Genomic DNA, 16,197 nt, shown 5'->3' on the forward strand with positions numbered 1-16,197 from the left:
CATTTATTCTGCATTGAAGAATTGATGCAGGTTTTTTTATTGCCATATTTCCTCTTTGAATCTATTTCAAGTACTTTTTCCAATAAGCATGTCATCACTGCAATAAATAGTAAACTCACTCACATGTTTCAAATGTTGAAGTCTTCCTCTCCAAGATGCAGTAAGTAATTATTAGGATTGTCATAGTGATAATAAAGAAAACAAACATTAAGACAAAATCAAAACAATGCAGGATGGACAACTTCAGAAATATTTTTATTTCATATTTTAATATTTTATTTAATTTTATCTGCTGGAATACATTGGTTAAAAACAACTTGGTTTTACTCCAACAACACACTCACATGAGTGAGACGACCTTTGTGGTCAGGTTGAGTGATTTAAACACTTTAACGAGGGACGGCACAGAGGAGGTGAGGTTTGGGGCAACGGATGAATCCTAATCTGTATTCCAGACTTGGCTGCTCTCCATCTGGCACAGAGAAAGACAACCTCTGCATTAAGGAAGCAAAGAAGAGGAACAACTCCATCCTTGCCAGCTGCTCCCCGAGACACACTCGTTTCCCTGAGACAGAGAGGAGCAAAATGATTGTGGAAAAAAAACATTCCATGACCTTCACTTCCTGGAATTCATGGCGTGTTGGTCACAAGTTGCTGGTCCGAAAACCTTCTGCAATGTAGTTACAGACATGGTCTATTTAAAGAACATTAGATTCTGTTTATTCATTTATACACGTACTGTATAAAGACCCTTTGAGGATTAGTTAGGTCATGTTCCCAGTTCACAGTCCCCTATCATTGTATCGCTCTAACCACTTCTACTCTGGCACAGGGACATGTGACTGCCCTACTGTGTCATTGGTTGGCAGTAGAGCAGTGTTTGCTGGTCCGTTCTTCCCTACTTTGCTAAGATTAAGGAAGGAACTAATGTTTCTAACATTGAACATCTTCATGTTAAAATAAGACTCAATTGCAGATTCAAAAGTCTGTCTCACCGGCTGAAAACGGGACAAATGCGTCTCTCTTCCTAAACTTTCCTTCCTTGTCGAGGAAATGTTCAGGGTTGAAGGAATGTGGAGTTTCCCACTCCGATTCATCGTGAAGGACAGAGTCCAGTGTAGGGAGAACTGGTGTTCCCTGAGAAGATAAACAAGTGTTTGATTACACATCAAGTCATTTTAAATAAGCCTTTCTTTTGCTGTTTATCTCCCACCTTTGGTATCGTGTACTTGTCCAGCTTAGTCTCCTTAGTTGTTATGCGCATTAAATTCAGGGGCACAATGTTGGCCATCCTCTGTGTTTCATGGACGACTGCGTTGGTGTAAGGCAAGTTGTCCCGGTCTGCCATGGACGGTTGTCGCGACGAACCAATCACAGCTTCTATCTCAGCGTGGACCCTCTCTACACCGGAAAACAATACAAATAGGAAAAAAGGAACAGTAAAGTTCCATCAGGTTTAGCGTTAATTGTCCGAGACATAGCATCGGAAACGATGCATTGCAATAAATAAAGTAACAGATTTGTCTCTATGTACTATGTACTATTTACTCTAGAAACTTTGTCTGAAGATGCAAAGGTACCTTGCATGTGTGGGTAATACATCATGTATACCAGGGCCCAACGTAGAGTTGTAGTCGTTGTCTCTGTTCCGGCAACAAACAGGTCCATAGCAGAAAAACACAAATTCCTACGATCAAAGCCTTCATCCATGTCTTTCTTCTGTAGGCCACAAATGTACAAATATTTGACCCAATGAGGAGAGACATGAAAAAAGATTGAGGCTTGTAAACAAATGAACGATAAAAACCGACCTCCTCCATTTCCACAAGGAAACAGTCAATGTAATCCCTTGGTGAGGAAGGATCCAAGGTTTCTTTGTGTTCTTCGATTTTCCTTTCAATGAATTCAGCAATTGAGCGCACTCTCTCAAGGAACTTTTGATGAGCTCCAGGGAGACGTTTCATCAACCAGGGAACCGTGTTATAAATCTGGAGGAAACGTGTGCTTATACTTTTCAGATTGAAGACATAATCACAGACCATGGCTAAAAGGGGAGCGAAGACAAAGCTTGTTAAGTTGAACTCACGTTTATCAGCGGAGATTCCTGAAGCACCTGTATCTCTCTCATCATCTCAAGAACATGCTGGTAATTCTTGTCTTGGTATTCATATCTTTCCCCGAACACCAGGCAGCAGATGACGTTAGAGATGGCGTTGTTTATAACAGCATGAGCATTAAAAGGTTTGCCTGTAAATGAAGATACAAGTGGAACAAACATTATTTTTTTCATGATGAAGCTTTTGTTATTTCCTGATAATCTTTATCTAGAGCAGTGGTCCCTAGCCTTTTCCAACTCAGGGCCCACTTTTAAGTCTCAAAAACCTTTACGGCCCACCTCTGACCCCATAAATACGAAGGCATTATAATGCGTTCTAAGAGCACTTTTTTTCATTGAAGATGACAAAAAGGACAGAATTCAATAAAGGAGAAACACATTTGAAGCTCCGCAGCATCTGTAACATGACACCTCCTTTCAGCAGGGAGATTCACCATCAGTCTCTTGTCTATATTTCCTTTTATTTATGCCTGTTGATAGCCAGCTATCAATTTTTACTCCAGTTTCTGCTATCAACGTCAAACGTAAATAAGTCAAGAGCAATGCGGTCTGCTGGTCCGGACAAAAACAACAATAGTTCCTATCTTTCACTTCCTTGTCCCATGTATAATACCGTATTTTCCGCACTATTGGGCGCATTCAATGATAACCCATTTTAGAACTGTTTCCAAAATAGGGCGCAACTGATTATAAGGCACACTGTCGTTTTTTGAGAAAATGAAAGGCTTTTAAGTGCGGCCGACTTGCAATACCTTTGCAAGTGGGCCACCGGTTGGGAATCACTGGTCTAGAGTGACTGGACATACTCTCTCACGACTATGAGCCTTCAACGTTGTGTTAGCCATTACGGCTCAGACTCAAGGGGAGTCTGCGTTGTTTGAAGGTTTTTTATTTCCAGGCTTTGTTCGTTTTTGTCAATTGTTGTTACAATGTTTGTCATTGTTACCTTGCTCTTTGCTGAAGGCCTCTATGAGATAGCTGGCTTCCTCTTGTATAGATGGTTCCAGTGTTTTTTTCCCAAGGCCAAAATTCCTGAGAGTGTGAAGAGCAAATCTTCTCTGCTGCTTCCACACATATCCATTTGTCATGACAAGACCTTTGAAGAACAACATCACTGTGAGACTGACAAAAGTGTGGATAATGAAAACACTATATTGACAAAATGTTGATATAAACTCAAGCTGAAACTATTAGGAAAAAATCAATTACGAACTCAATTACCTTTATTTTGCAGTATTTCATGAAATATTGGTATGACTGGTCGATCGACATAGTCCTCGCCGTTTTTAACCATAGCTTCTTGGAAAACCTTGTATCCATTCAAGATCACAACCCGCTCACCAAACAGACGGAGGCTGAAAATGTTTCCGTAATTCTCTGCAAGCTTGAAACAGAAGTATGTTGAAACAGCCAGGTATCAAAAAGGTCGCTAACAACAATGTTTTAGATAATAAATAGGCCAGTGAGGCAACTACTTTGGGCCCCAAGCGAGGTCTTTAATCTACTTTATGTCGCTTATAGAACATTACCCAATTAAAATCCGAATCAAAAAACTCTTATTGCTGGTGGTGGCAAAATGTTTATATATATATATATATATATATATATATATATATATATATATATATATGAAAAAAAAACAATGAATAAAAATAAAAGAAATCAAAATACATTCAATTTAATTGAACAATATTCATGATCTGGACAGCAGACATAATTACGTTTTAGTGATATCTAACAATATAAGCTCTGTTAACTCTACATCCCTTATATAATTATAATGTCCATATAAGGCTTGTTGATCTTATTTCACTGTTACAATGTCAATAACACAAAGTCTATCCAAAGGGGCCAAACAAGGTTATGGCCTCACATGACATAAAATGTAATGTTTATAATACATGCTATTAAACATTAGACATTTCACAGTAGTAAATCATATAGTGTGTGTACAGGCCCATGTCAATGTTTATTCACTTACCTCACCAATCTGTAGGTGGATTTTCTGGGGATTAACACGGTGCATATCGCCAATAAATGGAAGAGCCCATGGTCCCGGAGGAAAGTTTTTAGGTGTCCGATGCTTGACAACGTCGAACACCAGAAGAAAAACAAACACAAACAAAAGAATACTTGTCCAGTCTAGCCACTCCAACCCGAGCTCCACCAGCAGAGACTCCATTTTGAAGTCTGACAAAACAGGTATACAGTCAAGTTCCTTTTGAGTGGTTAGTTACTGATTACTTAGATATCCAGTCAGGGTGGTTGAAACAAGTAACTTAAAGAAAGTTAAAGCAAGGAGAAAAGTCACAAAGAAAATCCCAAAGATCTTCTCAGGTTATATAGAGAGGTTTACTCAGGGCCACGCCTCTCTTTAGGCATGTTTCACTGATGTTGTGATCTTTGTACACACTTTAAACAATTGCATTAGTTGAATGTTTTACCCTGATTTTCTTTATTTACTTCCGACATATAAATATATGTGTGTATGTAGTTGAATGTGGGTTAACATGTAAAACTTATTTACATACAGGAATTTGGTTCTACACCCTATAAACTGTATATAGTAATTGATGTATTTTTCTTTTTTCTTGAAGAATCTCTAATATCTTTTTAATATTGATTTTATAACCTATTCTAATGAAGGTGTTTTCTATTTGTTTTAATTCTGAATCCTAGTGTTATGTAACTTGATATGCATTCCCACCTTCTGAGAACTCATTTGGCTTCCCTGTCACAGCCATTTGTAATCTTATCCCTGAGTGAACTCTGTTCGCCCAAACTGGGCTAAGGTTGGAAAAACATCAACCATTGAAACTTTACAAGGTTAATATGTCGTCTGATAACATTGTGTGAATCATATGACTGAGTAAACCTTTAACACACACAGCCTATTTCTGTTGATTTCTTTTTATTTCCATTTAAAAAAAAAAAATTAACGTTATGTGTTTTGAATATGATACACTACAGAGTCAAATGGCTTTAGTGAGACACTTGATATTTTCTACCCCCTTTTTTTTTTAATATATTTTATTTATACAGTTTTTATAACAATGTGCAAACATGTTCAAGAGTACAAAAGAAAACCAGGTTATTAAAGCACAGGAAACAAAGAAAAATAAAATAACAAGAAGAAGAAACAAGAATACACAGTACCGAATAAAGTAGACAAGAGTAGAAATAAGAGGAGAAAAAAATAAATAAATAAATAAAAAATAAAAAGGAAAATAAATAAAATAAAATAAAACAACTGTCAGGCAAAAGCTTAATGATAATAAACACTCTTGTAGTACGTCAAGGGGTTCAAAGGACCTCGGTGTCCAGGAGAAAAGTCCAGCTCAAGGATAATTTATAAATGTCTATGCGTCTCTCTTAATGAATTGAATGAAAGGATCCCAGACTTTTTTGTACTTTCCTGCATTCCCAGAAAGGGAAAATCTAATCTCCTCCAGATAGAGGCATGAGGCCATGTCGTTCATCCAGACTTTGTATGATGGAGGAGAAGCTGACTTCCACTCCCGAAGAATAGTCCTCTTTGCCACAACCAAACCGAAGGCGAGGGCCTGCTGAAATGCTTTGGGAAGCTTTTTTGTATCGTTGGTACAACCCATAATAACCAATGATCCATCTGGTACAAGAGTCTGATTGTATGCAACACTAAGACTATTAAAAACATTGGACCAGAAAGAAGTGAGACTTGGACAGGACCAGAACAGGTGTGCAAGAGTACCATCACATTGTCTACATTTATCACATATTGACGAAATATTTGGGAAAATTCGATTCAATTTTGTCTTAGAGTAATGGAGCCGATGAACAACCTTAAACTGAATGAGCTGTAGTCGTACATTTATGGAACAAGATGTTATTGTGGACAAAGAGTCGTTCCACACCTCCTCAGGAATGCTCACATTCAGATCCCTTTCCCATGCATCGTGAATGTGATTTGACGACGGCTTAGTTTCAAATAGTTTGACAAGATGGCTGATAAGATATTTACAGGTGGGAGACTTCGAGACAATGGTAAAAAAGTTGTGGTCCATCGGGAGCGATTCAAAATTAAGAAAAGACCTACTGACAAAGTTCCTCACTTGAAAATACCTAAAAAGATGGTTGTTTGGCAATTCAAATTTTTCCTTTAACTGCCCGAATGAAGCAAAGGTGCCATCTATATACAGGTCTTTAATTGTTGTAAGGCCTCTCTTAGCCCAGTCGATGAACACCGGGTCTGTTTGGCCTGGTTTGAAGGCAGGATTGTTACATAACGGACTTAAGACTGATTGCTCTGTTATGTTGAGCGTCTTCTTTATCTGTGCCAAGATTTTAAAGGAATTTTGAAGTACGAAATCGTGGATATTTTTTGTTTGAAGCTTAACGTTTGAGAGTAAGACAGCAGATGGCGATAAACCCTGACTTGTTATTAATTTGTTGGTCTCAATTACAGGCCAAAGTGGGGAAAGAGAGTCAGATTCAGTTTTAACATGTTTTAGTGGATTCCAAAAAATAAAATTTCTTGCATTACATGACCAATAATAATGACGGAAGACAGGGAGACCAAAGCCCCCATCAACTTTGGATTTTTGTAGGTGATCTTTGGATATTCGGGGGTGCTTGTAGGACCAAAATAAAGGTAGAGTAAAAAGAATAAAGATAATTGAGTCAATGTTTTTGAAAAATTATGTTTTTAATAATATAGGGATATTTTGAAACAGATAAGTTAGTTTAGGAAGTATCGTCATCTTAACAGCATTGATACGTCCAACAAGAGAAAGAGGTAATAACTTCCATCTCTCAACCAGTGTTTTAATTTTATCAGTGATGATCAAGTAGTTTTTCTTAAATAGGTATTTGGGATTTCTAGTGATATTTACGCCCAGGTAAGTAAAGTAATCGATTGAAAGCTTAAAGGGAAGATTTGAAAGGAAGTTTTGGTCAAGGTCATTGTTTAGCGGCATGAGGACACTTTTGTTCCAGTTTATAGTAAAACCAGAAAGTTGGCCGAATGTTTTCATAAATTCAAGGAGTGGTGGAAGGGAGCTTTGAATGTTTGATAGAGTGAGAATCAGGTCATCTGCATACAGACTGATCTTAGAGGTAATCATGCCACATTTGATGCCCTCAATATTTACATTGTCCCGAATTGCAATGGCGAGAAGCTCAATCACCAAAGCAAAAAGCATTGGTGACAAACAACATCCCTGTCGAGTGCCTCTGTTCAAGCCAAGAGGGGGGGATTTGTCAAAGTTTGTTAGTATAGAGGATTTAGGATCCCTATGGAGAAGTTTAACAAATGAAATAAATGTGTCGCCAAAACCAAACCTACGGAGAGCTAAAAACATAAATTTCCATTCGACTTGGTCAAATGCTTGTTGCGCATCTAAAGATATAATTGCAGAATGAGGATGCGTTGTGGAATTAACAATGTTTAGAATACGTCGTGTATTTGAAAGTGGAAACCTGTTTGGTATGAAACCTGTTTGATCAGAGTGGATTAAATTATGTATATGTTTGGACAGTCTGTTTGTAAGAATTTTAGCTATTATTTTTTGGTCACAATTTAGAAGGCTTAAGGGTCGGTATGATGAAACTTCTGCACCATCACGGTCTTTTTTCAAAAGCAGACAGACATTAGCTTCGTATAACGTATTGGGAAGTGAATTTTCTTTTAATGAGCAGATTATCATGCGAAGTAATAAAGGGGAAAGTAAGTCAATATGTGATTTATAAAATTCTATACCGTATCCGTATGGGCCACAAGCTTTACCGCTAGGGAATTGCCGAATAGCTAATTTGATCTCATCCAAGGTGATCTCTGCATCTATTTCGTCTCTGGCTTTAGCTGGAAGAGTGGGTGAATTGATCATATTAAGAAATGTGTTTATGTCTGCTTCTGTCGCTTTGGATTTTGAGGCGTACACATCAGTATAGAAATCCAAAAATCTACCATTGATCGATTTGGGATCTGTTATCAACTGTCCATCTGGAGAGAGTATCTTGTTGATAGCGGTGGCGGATCTGATGCCCTTAAGCTGCGTGGCAAGTAGTGTGTGTGGTTTATCTCCTAACTCAAAATGTTTTTGTTTTAATCGCATTATGTAGTTTTTTACCTGATCGCAGAGCAAGTGGTTGTATTCATATTTAAGCTTTAGCATGGACTGTAGTGTATCATCCGAATTTGTATTTTGGTAGTCAGTTTCTAGTTTCGTTAATTCTGTTTCAATCTCCTGGAATCTCTGGCGTCTGAGCTTTTTTTGCCGTGATTGGTATGATATAATGTAACCTCTGATCACCACTTTTAGTGTCTCCCGTAATGTATTGTCTGAAACGGTCCCATTGTCGTTGCACAGAGTGAAGTCTGTTATCTTATTTGCGATATATTGTGTGAACGTATGATCTTGGCACAGATAAGGGTTATACTTCCAATTAAATGGCCGGGTGGGGATGTTAAAATTTATTTTCATTGAGATGGGGGCATGGTCTGATACAATAATATTATGATAGGTCGAGTGAGTAACATGTGAAATTAGCTTTGAGTCCAAAATAAAGTAATCAATCCTAGTAAAGGTATGATGTACGGGGGAAAAAAAAGAATATTGTCTATTAGATGGGTGCTGAAGGCGCCATATGTCTACTAGGTCCATTTGTTTGATTAAGTTATTTATAACAGGAACTGATCTCAAGGATGAAGCTGTTTTCAAAGATGATTGGTCTAGTACAGGATCTAGGTAACAGTTTAGATCTCCCCCAATTATTAAGCTGCGATTACTATACTGTGCAGCCACATCAAAAATGTTCTTGAAAAAGTCAGGTGAATCAAAATTAGGCGCATAAACATTTAGTAGAGTTAAATTAAATGAGTTGATGGAGCCGGTAACAACAATAAATCTCGCACCTGGGTCTGTGGTTATGGAATGGAGCTCGAATGGGACGGTTTTGCGGATAAGAATGGCAACACCTCTGGCCCTGGAGGAAAATGAAGACTGATATACATGCGAGACCCAGTTAGCCCTCAATCGTCTCTGCTCAGAAGGTCGAATGTGAGTTTCCTGTAAGTAGATTATATCAGAATTAAGAGACTTAAGATGTGAAAATACCTTTGCTTTTTTAATGGCGCTACCCAAACCTCTACAGTTCCAAGATGTAAATGTAATTGGAACAGATCCTGAACCCGCACTACAATTATTAACCATTATCGAATAGTGTCACATTTTTTGCATATGCACAGAAAGAAACCTGACAGCTGTCCAAAGTAAAGATAAAAAAAAACAAAAGGTGAAAATTATATAAAAAATTCAAACCCACTTGTTGTGTAAAAACAACAAAACCCCACATACCCCAAATTCAAGCAAGCTTTGGTAATAGAACAAACACTAACCCAACTCTTGAGTCCGTGGAATATAATACAGAGCACCAGAACAATAATTGGAAACAAATAAATGAATAATTATTTTAAAGAAATCCCAAATGTACAATACTGAGCAGCACACTGCTTATCAGCATATCTGCATATTATTAAAAAAAAATGGAATACCAAGAACAATTGAACAGTTGAAAACGTATATAATAAAAAAAGAGATTGAACGTTACCATAGTGACAATAAACAAATTAATGCAATAACGCATTGATCAAACTTAACAGAGACTGTTAAACATTTAAACGCTGTGCGAACAGTGTTACCACAATAAGTTTATGACTTGTTTGGCAAGGATTTGGCAAACCGTTCAGCATCTTCAGCCGTGTTGAACACCGAGGTGGTGTTGTTGTAAACAACGTGCAGTATGGCAGGGAAGCGCAGAGAGCACTTTGCACCAGCCTCATCCAGGTTCTTCCTCACGATGTTGAAAGACTGACGTTGTGCCAGCACCTCAGCGGTATAATCCGGAAAGATGTAGATTCTCTTTCCATTATGGTGTAAAGGGCCGTGTTGTCGGTTCAGGCGAAAGATCTTTCCCACGTCGCTGTCGTTGTGTAGCTTCGCCATGAAGACTCGGGGCCGCTCCGAGGCCTGCGGTTTAGCTCGACGGATCCTGTGAGCTCTGTCGACCTTGAGAGGCTTCTCAAAGTGTTCTTTGCCCAGTAGTTCGGGGATGAGCTGGGAGACGAACCGGGTGGGGTTACCTGCCTCTTCGCCCTCCGCGATGCCCACAATCCGGATGTTGAGTCGTCGTGAGCGCCCCTCCAAGTCGTTTAGCTTAGCTTTTAGCATACCGTTAGCCGACTTTAGGCCCTCACAAACGGACTCCAGCGCAGAGATGCGGCTATCGGACGCCAATAAGGCCTCTTCCGCGCCGTCCAGGCGCTGGTGTACGTCCAGGTTATCCTTCTGAAGGGCCGAAAGGTTACCTTCGATGGTGTCCAAACGACCCTCCATAGAAGTTTTAAGGGAATTCACCAATTCACACACTTTGGCCAGTTCGTCACCTTGTTTAGCGATAGCAGCTAGTATGTCCTCTGTGTCCTTGCTAACACAGACTCGTGTACTGGCATTTGCCGCTCTGGAGTTTTTCTCGCTATCGTCCTTCTTGGGCATCCTGTTTAAATTATGTATTCCAGACGAATAAAGTTGGGATTTCTTTGGTGCCAGAAAGTTTTTTTTTGTTGTAAAAGTATAACTTCTTCACGGAGCACAAGAAAAAAAAATGATATGAAAAATATAATGATTATAACGCATGAATTCTAGAAGTTAAACAAATAATCTGAAGCCAATTTCACAAACAAAATGCTTTCTGAATGGCGATTTAAGAGACCTTTTCTTGACCTACAGATTTCCCAGAAGTATGGCTCGGTGTTCAGCATGCGGAGAGGAAGCTCCTGGATAGTCTACATAACAGGATACAAAATGGTCAAATAAGCTCTCATCAATCAGCTGGACAGCTTTATGGATCGCCCTCTTGTCCCTCTGTTCCACGTCATTTTCAAGGGAATCGGTAATACAACAGTAAATGCATCTATTAATCCACTTGGAATTAAGATTTAAATGTTCTGAAGATTCCAAAACCAGTCAACTGGAATATATATAATCCAGAAGACTTTTCAAATGAATTTGATTCCATCTCCTCGTTTTGGATTCCTCATAATAACCATGACTGTCCTGGAGGAACGAGAATCAACAGAGACAAGACTAAAAATGTGTCCAAACACCAGTAATAATCATTTGTTTTATTTTTAATGTTAATGTCAGAGTCATTGTATTTGTCTGTCATTCATGTGGTTATGGTTTAACAGGTATTGGTTTAGGCAATGGCTACTCCTGGAAGATGCAACGAAAGTTTGCAGTCACTTTTCTGCGTCATTTTGGAGAGGCTCAGAAGTCTTTTGAGAAAATCATTGAAATGGAAAGCAACTTCCTTTGTGACGCCTTTAAGGAGGAGCAAGGTAACTTCACCTCACATAGCCAATACATGTAATAGAAGTAATGAGCAGGCCTACAGTTATAATACTATTCTCCAGGAAGGGCGTTCAACTCTCAGAACGTTTTACAAATCGCTACGAATACAGTGATCCAACTTATCGCAATATTCTGGAGCTGGATAATGAGGCTATTTTGCTGTCTGGCTCGCCTGTCACACAGGTTTGAGGCTACTTCTGTAAACTGTTTAACTCTTCTAGCGTCTCAAGTATTGGTATGGATCATTTATTTCCCACTACAGCTGACTGAAGCCTTCCCTGGTTTGTTCAAGTTCCTGCCCGGTCCTCACCAAACTGTGCACAGTAACTACAGACAGATTATGAACTTCCTGGAGAAGGAGGTGGACAGACACTTGGAGGACTGGAATCCTGACGATCCCAGAGATTTTGTTGATTCTTACCTTGCGGAAATAAAAAAGGTAAGCAGGTAAACTGGTAAGTTGGAATGTCGTCAAAGCTCATATGTCATTTATTTACAGTAACAATGAGTGACTTATCCATTAAGAGTGTGCACTGTGTTGCAGCGATGTAACTTCTTTGTGTCGATCCTGCAGAAAAACCAAGACCCGAAGGCTGGCTTCAACCTAGAAAGTCTCGTTGTTGTCATTCTGGATCTTGTTGAAGCCGGGACAGAGACAGTGACCACCACCTTACGCTGGGCACTTGTTCACATGCTGATCCACCCCGAAATACAAAGTAAAGTTAATGAGTATGCTCAATTTGATGCGACGCAGTTGACACAATCTAAAAGTGGAGAGGATATAAAAAATTCTAATCAAGAATATGGATAAATAAGAAAGTTAAACAGAAGTACAAAAATATAAAACACCATATCCGAGAGATCAGGTGAAAATAAATGATCAGGGCCAGACTACCTGACACAGAAGTTTTGCTACATTATATTGACCTTCATTTCATATGATCAATTACATGGAATGGTCTATGGTGTAGAAGTATGGGATAACACCTATAGTGATATAAGGCAGCTGCTTCTACAGAGTGGGCGTTATGAGTACATGTTAAAATGCTATTTGGACTTACAGCAGATCAAAACAGAAGAAGAGGGAATTTCAATCAACCATTTGTTACCATTTTTTTTACTACTCAGAGACAGTTGAAGACTTAAGACTATAAGGCTAATGTGGAACTCTCTATGTTCTGAAAAACCTCAATAATGTGAAGGTAGCATGTTTGACGACATACAAACTGCAAGAGTACTCCAGAGGAGTATAAATATTAAAGACATACAAGAACATAAGATAAGAAATAACACATATGGTTGAGGATCAAACAAATATAGCACTGGAAAAAGAATCACAGCAAAAACAATTATTAAAACATGAAGTAAATATGCTATTGTGATATTATATGTTTTTTGAGCAATATATGCCAAACATAAACAGTGTATGACTGTATAAAAATCGAAAACAAACTGCGAGATGATTTAAACAAAATGCTATTGAAATTATTAATCTGTTAACCATTAAACGGATCGTGAGTGTAACGAAGTTCTCTAACAATATGTCCTCCCAGAAAAAGTGCAGGAAGAAATTGACCGTACCATCGGACAGTCTCGACCCCCAACCTTGGCAGACAGACCGGACCTACCATACACTGACGCCACTATCCATGAGAGCCAGAGGATGGCAAACGTACTTCCACTTGGATTCCCAAAAATGGCCGGTAAAGATGCAACTATTGCAGGCTACTCCGTTCCCAAGGTAAAATAAAAATGTTATTGGCCACATGTTTCAATGCATAGTGTAGGAAATTCAATTAGAATAACTGGAAGGGCTTCCCACAGCGCATTAAAGCTATGTTATGTTGTGCACATTACCTCAGTTGCAATACACTTCCCGCCATTAGCTGGCAGTAGAGCACCAGTCAGTTTACATATAATCTCAAACAGGCTGCTAGTTTGGGACATTCAAAGACAACCAGAAAGGTTGAAGTCTGATCCATCATCTTTGCTAATACATTAATTTGTGTTACTTTACATGGAACCCAAATTGTGGCTGACCTGTCTTCAGTGCTATTTGATGAGGATGAGTGGGAGAAGCCAGCAGTCTTCAGACCAGAACATTTCCTGGATTCAGAAGGACGCTTCAACAAAAATAATGCTTTCCTCCCGTTTTCTGCGGGTAACTTTCTTGCAATTGGTTGTACTATATCCACTGTACTTTTCAGGTATTTATATTTTTTTTCACAGAGCACATCATTTGGGAAAATAAAGAAATTATACAAATAAAGGAGAGTTAGTTGAAACACAAATTGAGAATTGGATGAAACACAGATAACACGAATACACAAACAAAAACTCACACACATATTGTATATTTTATTAACCCTACATACAGTTGTTGTTATATTATTTTTGGCTAACACAGGGAAATTAATGGTGTCACTTGAAATACATGAGGAAGCATTCTGTGGGGGATAAGGTATTTTGACCGTCATGTCATACAGCTGAATTGAGTGTTCCATCATTTACCTACAACAAAACTAATCTGTGGGGAATTATTTTTCTTCTCAGGTAAACGTGTATGTATTGGAGAGAATCTGGCCAGATTGGAGCTGTTCCTTTTCTTCACCACTTTACTTCAACGCTTCACTTTGGCTCCAGTTCCTGGAGAAGAGCCGAGCATGGAGGGCGTTCTGGGTTTCACATATTCTCCACAGTCTTTCAAGATGATGGCCATACCCCGATGAGGTTCAGAGCATTCATAACTACACAGCACCAAATACAAATATAAAACAAATATTTAAAGGTTTGGATTGAATTGTTTGTCAATCAATAAATCAACCGCAGCCTAAATAAAAACAAAGGTGATTTATATTTCATTACAAAATCAAATTCCAAGATTACATGTTAGTCATATAGTTTGAATGCATTAACAAATGCATATACTGTATATATTACTGATTCCAATAAACAATTTATTTGTGTACTTGCCCATCATATATTTTTTTTCTCTTTTAGTATGAACAAGCTGTATTCATTCAGTTGTTTTGCAAACATTGCTATTTTTCCATCATTTGCATGAGTCAGAATTACTTGTGAAAACAACTTTTTTTAAAGCTTTTCTTCTAAAGGAAGCTATTTCCTGTTGCCATGTCATAATCTATGCATAATCAACACCACGCAAAATTTAGAAGTTTGAACAGAGGGCAGAAACACAGTTAGTATTAGTATATTAGTTTGTAGCAAAATTACGTCCCAGCACTTTTTGCAACTTTGAAAGCTACAAAACATTTTTCTTTTTTTTTAACAGATTTTCTCATGTCTTAGTACATGCTTAGCGTAACAGAACTTCCCAGCAGTGTCTTGTGGATGAAGTTTGATTCTAATTTAGCAAAGGTAGTTTCATTTTTGTATTACAAATCAGAATAATAACATTGTTATAAAATTTGTCATCCTTCCTCTGATAATCAAATAAATATAAGCCAACCATGTGACCAAGCAAGTGCATCTACAAGCATAAACTTTGAAACACAAACTCGGGTCAGCGAGTAAACACCTATGAACTTAAGATTCATTCTAATCATTTATTGTATATTTTATGATTGATTGAAAAGTGCTGACTCATGTATTACATAACGCACCACGAAAGGTATCAGGTAACACGAATCACGATAATGGTTGTAGGAGTTGTAGGTGTGGTCAGTGGTCTGTTGCATAACTGCATGCCTTAAACATCTGATCTGTAGAATAGCAAGCATGGAACTGAAGTCAGTGCCGGATCTACTACCAAACCATGTGGGTCTACAGTTTTCTTCAGGGACTCGACCTGACGAGGCTTCTTCTCTTTACCTTCCTCTTCCTGCTAACCTTTGAGCATAGAAAAAACATTTCACAGAATTCTGTGTTTAAACCATTGGCACCGACAAATAATCAGTTTCAGATAATGGCTACGTATCATATCTTATTATAGGATATTATTATACTAAGATATTATATAATTTTATAAGATAATTATATAAGATATTACTACTTTCGGAGGAGGCTGGAGTGGAAAAGCGCTATATAAATTCAAATTACTTACTTACTAACTTACATTCTGTTCTATTTTAATCTTTGTATCCTTTGTCTTTGATCTATGTTCTTTATCTCTATACTTAGATTGTGTAATCTTGTTATTTCTCTTTATTTCTCTTGCTCTTGTTCTTGTTTTTGTTTTTATTTTTATGAAAAATTGCTGTATTGCTGTGTCTAATTGGAAAAAACAATTTCATCAATAAAGTTCTACCTAACCTAACCTAACTTATAAAGTTAATATAAATTCATGTTAGACACCAGTCACATTCATCACATTTATTTACAGTAATATCCATCAAGGGAATAAAGAAAAAGCATAAAGTAATGAGTGTTGTTTGTGTGTCAGATGGTCTGTTCTTTAGCAACGGGGAAATATGGAAGAGGCAGCGGCGTTTCGCATTATCAACCTTACGCAATTTTGGACTTGGAAAGAACGTCACAGAACAAAGCATCCGTGAAGAGCTCTTACACCTGCAGGAGGAAATTGCCAAAGAAAGAGGTACATTTTAAGTTTGAGTATTGGATTATAAAGAAGATAAAGATTAAACTGTCCTTTCCATGCAGGGGCACCTTTTAGCCCAGCTGGACTCTTTAACAACGCCGCATCAAACATCATCTGCCAACTGGTGATGGGGA

At 38.0% G+C, this 16,197-nt stretch overlaps 1 protein-coding gene and 1 pseudogene across 2 annotated transcripts; one reads left to right on the top strand and one right to left on the bottom strand.

Annotated features, from left to right (window-relative positions):
• Window positions 1-236: 236 nt before the first annotated feature.
• Window positions 237-4,399, bottom strand: LOC148086459 (cytochrome P450 2J1-like). Its single transcript, XM_087784590.1, has 9 exons — window positions 4,098-4,399; window positions 3,338-3,500; window positions 3,063-3,212; window positions 2,087-2,247; window positions 1,812-1,988; window positions 1,581-1,719; window positions 1,214-1,401; window positions 996-1,137; window positions 237-565 (listed from the first exon to the last, which is right to left on the bottom strand). Exons 1-9 carry the CDS (start codon window positions 4,296-4,298, stop codon window positions 390-392), a joined length of 1,497 nt encoding a protein of 498 aa, XP_087640716.1. The 5' UTR covers window positions 4,299-4,399; the 3' UTR covers window positions 237-389.
• Window positions 4,400-10,836: 6,437 nt separating this feature from the next.
• Window positions 10,837-14,476, top strand: LOC148086460 (cytochrome P450 2J2-like; annotated as a pseudogene). Its single transcript, XR_015710459.1, has 8 exons — window positions 10,837-11,044; window positions 11,343-11,492; window positions 11,568-11,740; window positions 11,798-11,944; window positions 12,080-12,221; window positions 13,059-13,246; window positions 13,525-13,666; window positions 14,059-14,476. The product of XR_015710459.1 is annotated as a cytochrome P450 2J2-like (transcript).
• Window positions 14,477-16,197: the final 1,721 nt, after the last annotated feature.

This window comes from Callionymus lyra, chromosome 2 (assembly GCF_982586985.1).
Source record: "Callionymus lyra chromosome 2, fCalLyr1.hap1.1, whole genome shotgun sequence".
Classification (NCBI taxonomy): domain Eukaryota; kingdom Metazoa; phylum Chordata; class Actinopteri; order Syngnathiformes; family Callionymidae; genus Callionymus; species Callionymus lyra.

What these genes read in the sequence shown, in the direction of transcription:
- LOC148086459 (XM_087784590.1), bottom strand. Translation starts at nt 4,298, where the DNA reads ATGGAGTCTCTGCTGGTGGAGCTCGGGTTGGAGTGGCTAGACTGGACA. An exon ending in TGAAATACTGCAAAATAAAG is followed by an intron (nt 3,213 to 3,337) that starts GTAATTGAGTTC and finishes TGTTCTTCAAAG; the next exon opens with GTCTTGTCATGACAAATGGA. An exon ending in ATTTGTCCCGTTTTCAGCCG is followed by an intron (nt 566 to 995) that starts GTGAGACAGACT and finishes TCTCTGTCTCAG; the next exon opens with GGAAACGAGTGTGTCTCGGG.